The sequence below is a fragment of the Phodopus roborovskii genome, unplaced genomic scaffold (assembly GCF_943737965.1).
Source record: "Phodopus roborovskii unplaced genomic scaffold, PHOROB, whole genome shotgun sequence".
NCBI classification, from domain to species: Eukaryota; Metazoa; Chordata; class Mammalia; order Rodentia; family Cricetidae; genus Phodopus; species Phodopus roborovskii.
This window is the reverse complement of record NW_026126563.1, coordinates 15,921,524-15,932,476: the sequence shown is the minus strand read 5'-3', so window position 1 is coordinate 15,932,476 and position 10,953 is coordinate 15,921,524. Positions and strand designations below refer to the sequence as shown.

Here is a 10,953-nt window from a genome sequence, read left to right as displayed (position 1 = left end):
GCATTTATTAAGTCATACCATACACAAAGTGTCAGAACAAAGACAAATGTGATCTGGAATCCAGCCTTAAAACTCCTATAGAGCCTCTAAATTAGAAGAGAAGGCAGACACAGAGTTTCACAGCACTAATCCCAAGTGGAAATCATTGTGCTTTAACGCTCATCTTCCAACTATATAGTAATAAGGACAGAATCTAAGTCTCCTTTGGCATGGCCGTACAACACCTGTAATCACTTGGGAGGTGGAAATAGGAGACTCAGGAGTTCAAGGTCATCCTCCGGCTGCACAGGGTGTTTGAGGCCAGCCTGGGCTAAATGAGACCTTGTCTTAAAAAAGAAAAGCCAACAAACTGAGCTTATTCTGGTCACTATATCAGCACCTATCACACTCACACTTGCAATCCCCCTGCCTCAGCCTCCTGAGTCAGCACATATGATTTTGTCACCAACCCATTGATGTTCTTACCATTCATCAAGGGCTGCAGCTCGGCAGTGTAAGTCAGCTTATTTCAAGATGACGAGCTCCTTAGCTAACAGTGAAGGCAACACAAACTTCAAAACATTACCAACTTTCAAGACCATCTTCTTTTCTAGACTTTGCTTGTATGAAGAAAAGCATTATACTGGGCGAGCTTCACAGTGTCAGGCTAGTGTGAGAATGAGGAATTTCAAAGAAAATCTTCACATTAACCAATGTTTGAAGACAACTTCAAACCTGACATTCTTGAAGATGAATATAGAAAAACTCAAAGGTTGATTCCAACCCATTTGTTTCTTCTAAAACCTCAGGAAGAAATTCTCATCTGAACAAAACTGGAGCTCCCAGAGTTGAGTGAAGAACTAGGTTGACTTCTTTGGTTTTTTCTTCTCTACTTCCTCCTTTTCTTTTTCTATTTCAGCTACCTGCAATTCAATTTCTTTGGCACTAAACATCTGAAAAAAAAGAACAAGTATTTTCAATTATAACCAATACTTGAGTATTTTCTCTTTGTACATATCTTTGTATTGTATAACTTCAGAAATGCATCAAAATGCCTCCAAAAATACAAAACGATGTATTTGTACTAATGAGGTTAAATCAAGTCTGTGGCATCTGTGTCACTGCAGGGCGGGGCGGGACACTTGGTTAGACATCCTGTGCACACACTGCCTCTCTGTAACATTTAGATGCAAGGGTTATTTCTGAGTACATCTTCATCCTACTGCGCTGCTCTTACAGAGCTTAACTACTGCTATGGTGACCGTGTGAAAGGTGCCCACAGGGTCATGAATTTTGGCCATTTGGTGCCAACCTGGTGCTGCTGTTTTGGAAAGCAATGGAATGGTTGAAATGTAGGGTCCTTGAGTATTATAGCCTGTTGCCTCTAACTGTTCTGTCTCTACTTCCTGTTCCAGGATATATGTGAGGAGATGAGAGAGGAGTTCCAGCCCACGTTATAGCTGGACAGACAGACAGTGTGATCAAATGTGGGCACATACATCTGTGAGAACATGAGAGGAAAATCCTTACTAGAAGGGAACTAGCGCTTGATCTCGGAACTTTGGGGCTGAGAGTTATAAGTGTTTCTTGTTTCAGTTACTGAGTCTACGATAAGTCTGTCAAAGCTTCCCCAACTAACACAAACTAACAGTGATTTTATAGTCTCCAACTGAGGGGCAAACAGCATGTTCTAGAACATGGTCCTTCATGTTCTATGTCGAAGGGACATAACCGACTCCCTGGGATGGGGGAGGGCAGTCTGTGACTCCCTGGGGTGGGGAGGACAGTCTGTGACTCCCTGGGGTGGGGGAGGGCAGTCTGTGACTCCCTGGGGTGGGGAGGGCAGTCTGTGACTCCCTGGGGTGGGGAGGGCAGTCTGTGACTCCCTGGGGTGGGGAGGGCAGTCTGTGACTCCTGGGGTGGGGGAGGGCAGTCTGTGACTCCCTGGGGTGGGGAGGACAGTCTGTGACTCCCTGGGGTGGGGAGGGCAGTCTGTGACTCCTGGGGTGGGGAGGGCAGTCTGTGACTCCCTGGGGTGGGGAGGGCAGTCTGTGACTCCCTGGGGTGGGGGAGGGCAGTCTGTGACTCCCTGGGGTGGGGAGGACATTCTGTGACTCCCTGGGGTGGGGAGGGCAGTCTGTGACTCCCTGGGGTGGGGAGGGCAGTCTGTGACTCCCTGGGGTGGGGAGGGCAGTCTGTGACTCCCTGGGGTGGGGAGGGCAGTCTGTGACTCCCTGGGGTGGGGAGGACATTCTGTGACTCCCTGGGGTGGGGAGGGCAGTCTGTGACTCCCTGGGGTGGGGAGGGCAGTCTGTGACTCCCTGGGGTGGGGAGGGCAGTCTGTGACTCCCTGGGGTGGGGAGGGCAGTCTGTGACTCCCTGGGGTGGGGAGGGCAGTCTGTGACTCCCTGGGGTGGGGAGGGCAGTCTGTGACTCCCTGGGGTGGGGAGGGCAGTCTGTGACTCCCTGGGGTGGGGAGGGCAGTCTGTGACTCCCTGGGGTGGGGAGGGCAGTCTGTGACTCCCTGGGGTGGGGAGGGCAGTCTGTGACTCCCTGGGGTGGGGAGGGCAGTCTGTGACTCCCTGGGGTGGGGAGGGCAGTCTGTGACTCCCTGGGGTGGGGAGGGCAGTCTGTGACTCCCTGGGGTGGGGAGGGCAGTCTGTGACTCCCTGGGGTGGGGAGGGCAGTCTGTGACTCCCTGGGGTGGGGAGGGCAGTCTGTGACTCCCTGGGGTGGGGAGGGCAGTCTGTGACTCCCTGGGGTGGGGAGGGCAGTCTGTGACTCCCTGGGGTGGGGAGGGCAGTCTGTGACTCCCTGGGGTGGGGAGGGCAGTCTGTGACTCCCTGGGGTGGGGAGGGCAGTCTGTGACCTGCTTCCCTTGAGCTCCTGAGCTCTCTTACTTGCAGCTCTTGCCTCACCTCCAGTGGTGGCCATTACAACCTTCTTCCAGCATGTCCACTGCTTCTAGAAGGTGCTCACCACTCACCATCATTAATCATCATGCCAGCACCAAGGTTTCTTTCAATTTTGCTTTGTTAAAGCTATTTTCTGAATTCCACCTTTAAAAACTGTTGACATTGCTTGTAAGAATTATTCTGTGAAGGTTTTTTTTTTCTTTTTGTAAATACATTTTTTTCCCTTTTCTTTACTATTATTCCTTTTTACCCCATATTAACTGTCTTTTTGATTTATATTTTTGCTTGGGTCTTGCTGCTTTATCTAGATATTACAGAAGACTGGCTCAGTGGAGCCAAGAACCAAACTCTGGTATTTTCTACCTGTGTATGAGAACATATGTAGACACGTTCTATCGTTCCCTTTTGTTTAATGGCACTCATTGAAATGAGTGCTGTTCAGTGAGAATCTACAGATTAGCACACTACTGTCCCATGCTGTTTCATTTACTAACAGTTTTAGTCAGAGTTGTTGTTAGAGTCAGGGTCTCACTAACTGACCTCGAACTCACTATGTAAACCAGGCTGGCCTTGAACTCACAGAGATCTGCCTGCCTCTGATTTCTGAGTTCAAGGATTAAAACTATGCCTACCCCATGTTTCTCTGAGGTAAAAGATCTTGCTATATCGCCACAGCTTGCCTGGAACTTGTGATCCTCTGCTTTGGCCTCCCTGGCGCTAATATGACAGGCAAGCTAGGCTATATAACAATGCTTGGATAGTGTCATTTTGTATAAAAGGAAACTGAAAACGAATGATGAGGCCCAATTTGCTCAATGTCATTCTGTGAAACAAAATAATATGCTGTAGTGTAAACTCACATCAGTACTCCTCAAATTTCTGGGGTTTGTTTGTTTTGGTTTGGTTTTTTTCAAGACTGGATTTCTCTGTGGCTTTGGAAGCTGTCCTGGAACTAGACTGCTCTGTAGGGCAGTCTGGCCTCGAACTCCCAGAGATCCGCCTGCCTCTGACTCCAGAGTGCTGGGATTAACGGTGTGCATCACCACTGCCCAGTACATCTCAAAATTTTAAAGCAGGTCTACTCGGTTCAATGTGTTCTATTCACTATGCAGCCTGGAACTGTTCTATAACTTTTCTTCCAGTAAATGTACCCTTCTTCCACTCATCAAGAATACATACATAACTTGTGTCTGTATGTCCATCCCAGAAGGTATGCAGGTGACACAGCTAAAGAAAGAATCCTGATTTTCATGGCTTCTGGGCCCCTCTGCCTTGTCAGAAAAGGTAAAAACTGAACCCACTGCCCATCCTCATAGCCTGTGTTTACACTGTTTTTTCTTCCTGTGGGGGGAAGACCATCCTCATAGCCTGTGTTTACACTGTTTTTTCTTCCTGTGGGGGGAAGACTCCAAGGTCTGTCACCACTCCTCTTACTTCTTGAAACTTTGCTGTTGTCCTATCATCTTGTCCCAGCTGTTGGAAAAAATGGCAAAACACACACCCTCATTGTTCTACACAGTACTGAATTTGGCACAAACTTCTTCTGAAATACTTTCCTTAAACCCAAAGGAAAGCATATATAAAATCAATTTTCTAAGCATATTTTAGGACAATCCCCCATGTGTTTGGAGGTTTTGTACATTCTGTATAGAGAACTATAAGACTGCTAACAAACAGGAAAGCATATAACAAGTGCTCTTTAGCCACTGAGTCCTCCAGCACAATGATCTGACAACTTGTTCTGACTAACTCATAACTCATAATGGTCGAACAAGGACATAAAAGCAATGTTAGGACTGCTACCAACAAACAGGAAAAGGTTATGGTACTGGGGATTAAAATTAAAATGTGAAAGAGGCTTAAGGCATTTTCAAGTGAAATGTAGAGACAACAGATGAAAACCCAGCACACAAGACTGAGGTGTGTGTGTTTCAGTGGTACAGCACTTTCCATGCACAAGCCTTGGGTTAGACCCTCAGAACAAGGGTCTAAAAGAGCAGTGGTCAGAAAGGGTGGCGGGAACCAGAAAGCCAACTGCTCTCTGGGTGGGCAGACTGTATGGGTTCCTACTCACAGCCATGGATACTAACTGGGCAGAGCTGCCTGGGGCTCTCATCCCCTAAGTCTTCACAGAGACAGAAGTAACCACCTGCTTGCAATAAGCAAGAGATTAGCAACTCAGCCCAAGCAGAAATCATTGTGCTGTTTCATGGATGTATCATGCTCGCAATGGCAATGCACAGGTACCAACAACACTTTAATGCCCATCACACAATGCTAGTAATATTTTCTACTCTGATCAATAATTTACCTTCAAAGGTTGATCTCTTCTTATGATAGCCAGTTCAATGTTCTTCCCACCAGACTGGACAACCTAGTATAGAACAAGGACACATCAGAACTTCTTCAGCTGGCTCGGGTATAGCTCAGTAAGTAGTAGAGCATGTGCCTGGTACGTGTATGTGGCCCTGCTTTGATTCTTCAACACTATATATACAACAACAACCCACCCCTGAAAACTGTGTGTTTAATAAAGAAAACAAGATAAGGAAACCAAATGCATATTCTCAGAACATCCCTTACAAGGTCACTTACTTCTAGCAAAGCTTTTATTGCTAGCTTGATAGCCTCATTGTCATTAGAAATAGCATCTTCTGTATAATTCTTTTCTAGAAATTCCCGGACAGTTTTAGCACTCCGGCCTATTGCATTTGCCTTGAAAAATTAAAACAAAATTATTAGTGCAAGTGGGTTTATTGCGACCATATATGTGTTCAGGCTTTTCAGGTTTACCTCAGTGTGCAATAACAGAATCACAAAGTGAACCTAAATACATAAATTAAAAAAAAAAAAAAAAAAAAAAAAACATGTTCCAGGACAGATAGACCTACACAGAGAAACCCTGCCTGGAAAAACCCCAAGCAATTTAAATAAATAAATAACAGAATCACAAAGTGAAGGCCTGACAAACATTTCAGGGACTCATTTGTTATTATGCAAACAATCCATAATGGTGACATCACCTTTATTTTCAAATGTACCAATGTTTTGGCCTAGACAGTGTTTTCCACTTCCTTCATGTTAAGTTACCAAGGTCTTTCTAAGTAGAGATGACTAAGAAAGTTAAACTCCAAAGACAAGGGGAGGAGCACCATTGTAAAATAGGGAGTAAAAGGCAGAGAGGAGCCGGGCGGCGGTGGCGCACACCTTTATCCCAGACCTTGGGAGACAGAGGCAGGTAGGTCTCTGAGTTCAAGGCCAGCCTGCTCTACAAAATGGAGTTCCAGGACAGCCAAGACTACGCAAAGAAACCCTGTCTTGAAAAGAAACTATTAAAAAAAAAAAAAAAGTAGGGAGAGAAAAGAGAGGGACAGAGATGAGGCATCAGTCATCAATAGCTATCATCAGAAAGCTGAGGCAGGAAGACCTTTAAGGCTATCCTGGGCTACATGCACAAGGTGGTGGTCTCAGCTATGTAGTGAAGTCCTGTGGTAATATATTATTGATGACTTATTAAAGCGTGCCAGAGGATTCAGAGAGCAAAGTCAGCCACAAGCCATAGAAGCCAGGCACACGCCTTTAATCCTAGGCCTCAGGAGATAAAGGCAGATGGATCTCTGTTAGTTCAAGGGTGCCCAGGGATATATTAGAGTGAATCCGTCTACAAGAGAGTTAGAGCTCACACCTTTAATCCCAGGACTCATGAGAGGTATTTAAGACAGGAACAGGGTCTCACTATTAGGCATTCATTCTCCATTCACATTCAAGATAGGAGGATGTCATAGAGGTAAGAGCTCTCTGGTAGCTTGACTGCTTTGCTTCCCTGATCTTCAGGTTGAACCCCAATACCTGTCTCTGAGTCTTTTATTAATTCATGTTATAAATCATCAGTGAAAATGTGAAAAAGTTTATATGAACAGAACTAAACATTGTTTTCTTATAATTTAGGTTTAGCAGCCTACTAAATATACATTATCTTCTTTGACTCTATAATCACAAAGGGCTTCTAGTTCATTCATTATTTTAGTTATTCTTTGTAAATTTTCATCAAATGAAGGAAAGAGGCAAGTGGGTCTCCCTGACAGCATGGCTACTGTTAACATACAAATAGCATTTCTTCTGATTTAGATTAAATATACAGATCAAGATGTATATAAACTAAGCACTATTTATATAAATGAAGTATCTTAGGCAAACTGTGTCAGTTGATCATGAAAATGACCAAACAAATACATTATGAACACCAACTCATGGATGAACAAACAGAAGCGTAGGCTAAACTGGGGCACTTAACCCCGTGCACTGTAGAATACTCCAATGCCTGTAGAATCTGTCTCCACCTCTGTTGTGAAAACTAACTGCACCATGTGTAGAGTTTCAATGAGAGATATCCCATGTGGTCTCGGGCATTTGAACAACCAGTCCCCAGTTGGAAGAGATGTTTGGGGAGGTTTGAAAGATGAGGCCTTGATGGAAGAAGTATGTCATGGGTAGGCTTTGAGAGCTAAGAAGCCTTACCTACTCCCAGTTGGCTTCCTCTTCTTCATGTTTACATTTGGGGATATAATTTCAACTCCTGCTCCTCCTCTCTATGATGGACAGATCCCTCCAGAACTGAAAGCCCAAGTAAACCCTTTCTTCAATGAATAGCCTCGGTCATGATCCTTTACCATAGTCACAGAAAGTAACACACCTTCCAAGACAAGTAAGAGTATCTGTAAATACTTTGCTTCCATTCAGCGTTGTTAATAATATTGTAGTTAATTCTTTGAGAATTTCATACAATGTATTTTGACCATACTCATTCCCCAGTTTTCCATAACTCCTCTTAGATTTACCTTTACTTCCCCAAATTTATGACCTTTTTTCCTAACAATCCACTGAATCCAATCTGTGCTGCCCACATCCTTGTGGATGTGGATGTGGGGTCAGCCACTGAAGCACTGTTATCTATCATGAACCACACCACGGACAAAACCAGACTGTTCATCCCTCAGAAGCCATCAGCTGTCCACTGCTCCTCAGTCAGGTGCGGGGATCCTCATCTCTGCCCCTGGAATCCATGTTAGAATGTTGAGTTGATCTTGTGCAGGCAAGCACAGCTGCTCAAAGTTTACAGACGCAGCAGAGCTGCCCTGTCAAAAAGACACTGTTTCACCGCAGCCCTGACTTCTGGCTTGGCAGGGGAGGTCCTTCTGGATGCCGTGAATATATGTTTCTCTTATTGGTTGATGAATAAAGCTGTTTCGTCCAATGCACAGGCAGGATTTTGCCAGGTGGGAAATCTAAACAGGCATAGAGAAAGGTAGTAGGTGGAGTTAAGGAGATGCCATGTCGCTACCAGGAAGGTAGGATGCCCGGGTATTCTCCTGTAAGCCAAAGCCATGTAGAGATACACAGATTAATAGAAATGGGTTAATAATTAAGACAGAGCTGGCTAATAAGAAGCCTGAGCCATCGGCCAAACAGTTTCTAATTAATAGAAGCCTCTGTGTGCTCATTTGGGACTAAACGACTTCGGCACCGGGCAGGACAGAATTTTCTGTCTACAAAGGCTCTTGAAATCTTTCTGTCCTCTCCTCTGAAATGTTCCCTGAGCCTTAGGTAAAGTGATAGATGTCACACTGACACTCTCGGCACTGAGATTAGCTATGAGTTTGTATGTTAATTACATTACACACTGCACAAAGTGTTTGTGATAGAATGTGATAGAAACAATGTTAAAAGATGTTATCTTTTCGTATGTGTGTATATGAATATACATGTGAGTGCACGTGCTCACAGAAGCCAAAAAGTCTGTCACCTGATATGAGTGCAGGATATTGAACTCAGCTCCTATGGAAGAGTGGTATACACTTTTCTTTTTGGTTTTTCAAGACAGGGTTCCTCTCTGTAGCCCAGGTTGCCCTGTAGACCAGTCTGGTCTTAAACGCAAAGATTTACCTGCCCCTGCCTCCCCAGTGCTGGGGTAAAAGTTTTTTGCAACCACATTTGGTCCATAGTATCTACTCTTAACATTAAAAGCAAACCCTTCTGCCTGGCTTGAATATTGAGTCTAATTTTCTTCTTGTAATTTTTCATTAACTGGTTGCTTCCCAGAGGAGGAGTAAAGAGTGGCTTATCAGAAAATGTCTCACAAATTCATCTCACAGGACTCACCCTGGCACACATTGGCCCCAGAGGCTCTGAAACTAAAGGAGACTCCACAACACTCATTACTCTTGCATTTTTTCATGCATCAAAAGCTAATACCATGTGGGACACACTGCCAAGTTTGGCTGCCAACTTGAGATGGACGCTCACCCCTGAATCTGACATCCTTTTGTGTAGTATTGCTTTCCTGCCACAAGTTGTCTGCTCAGCTGAGGGCATCCTCTCCTTGAGTACGCTGACCTTAACACATGCCTTCCTGCAACATGAAGCTTCCTAGCTGCTCTTCTTCTGCCCAAACTCTGTATTTTGAATTTCTTTCTGCCACTTGTTTTCATTGTAGAGCTGCACAGGGAGATCAGTAATAATCGCGGCCCAGATTCAATGTTCCACAATATTGAAATCTATATTTTTAGTCCAATATTTCTAATGCAGCCTCAAGAAAGTTCTAAGGGCACAGGCAGTCAGATTCTTTGCCAAAGTATCACAAGAATGGTTTTGTATTGGTTACTTTTAGTGGCTATGACTAAACACCAGGCCCAAAAGCAATTTGTAAGAAAGTTAATCTGGGATTACAGTGTCAGTGATTCCAGTCTATCATGGAGGCAAGTGTAGCAGCAAAGCACAGGCTTGACCGCAGAAGCAGGAAGCTGAGAGCTCACATCTCAACCACAGCACAAGGCAGGGTGGGCCAACTGAAATCAGGATGATGCTACACAATCTCAAGGCCCAAGCCAGTGACATACTTCCTCTAGCAGGCCATATTTCCTAAACCTCCTAAGACAGTGCTGCAGGGATGTGACAGCTAGCCCCAATCTGATGCCTGCTCTGTCCCAGCTGAGTAGTGACACTTCCCCCGGAGTACTCAGACCCATGTAATAATTGACACACAACTCCTCTGTGATGGCTAAATAAACTTAATATGGTACCAAGCATTCCTTCGGAGATGTTGACCTTCGCCCTTGGGTGTCTGTGAGATCTAGCATCTTTCGGGTGAGATAAAAGTTGGATACTTGTGTTCCTGGTATGAGGTATTAACTGTCTGCCTTCTGCCTTTGAAAACTCCCCTAGTGCTCTGAGACTGGGGTGCCATGGTCTTTTCCTTCCTGTACAACTACTATACAATGGGCAAGAGAAACAACTTAGGGACCTGCGGATCCCATAGATAGTTGTAATGTACACCTTTGCTATCCACTTTTAAAAACCATTCTTCAACCGCTTCATCAGCAGGGCATCCTGTTTGACTCTAAGGCTGCTGTCCTTTTGCACTCCAACTTTTTACAACTGATTTAAGTTGCAGCTCTCTGAGAAGGGCAGAACAGGTGTCTTTTCCAACAGGGGGCCATTCATCCACAAGGCCCTTACATTCAGGATGGAGGGAGAGAACAAACACCGGGGGTCTAAGTCTGCCTCACAGCACCCCCACTTGCCCAAGCTTGTGCAGATGTGTCCAGAAATGCTAAGACCTCAGCCAGTTAAAAATATACTAATGTAACCGCTGCTTGCTTAACCCTTATGTAGCTGACCCTGTAACTCCCTTCAGCTGTGCTTAAAAGAAGGCTGCCTGCCGCTCCCAGGGCCGTCACATTTTGTATAGGTGTGGAGTCCACATACATGCTGGAATATATTAAACACTCTTTGTCCTTGCATACTGTTTGAGTCTGGGGTCTTCCTCCAGTGTTTCCTCGGACCCTATAGCAGTAAGAATAAATTCATTTCATCTCAATTTGAACTGATGCTAAGTCTTCTTCCGTCTTTCCCAGTGGATTCACATGCCACAACAGTGCCAGCAACTGAGAATCAAGTGTTCAAAGAGTCAAGCCTGTGGGGGAATTCAGTCAAACCAGCACATCCCATTCCCTGTCCCCCATAGCCGCATGGCCATGTCATATTGCCAAATTCATTTATA

The 10,953-nt window shown here is 45.0% G+C and overlaps 1 protein-coding gene across 1 annotated transcript in view; it reads right to left on the bottom strand.

Moving 5' to 3' along the window:
- Positions 1-641: 641 nt before the first annotated feature.
- The window catches only part of Psma8 (proteasome 20S subunit alpha 8), a 35,455-nt gene continuing 25,143 nt past the window's right edge, over positions 642-10,953 (bottom strand). The window contains exons 5-7 of the mRNA XM_051202026.1: positions 5,490-5,609; positions 5,206-5,268; positions 642-932 (exon numbers count right to left, since the gene is read on the bottom strand). Of these exons, the coding sequence (XP_051057983.1) occupies positions 840-932; positions 5,206-5,268; positions 5,490-5,609 (276 nt within the window). The 3' untranslated portion in view covers positions 642-839. The remainder of the gene's footprint in view (positions 933-5,205; positions 5,269-5,489; positions 5,610-10,953) is intronic.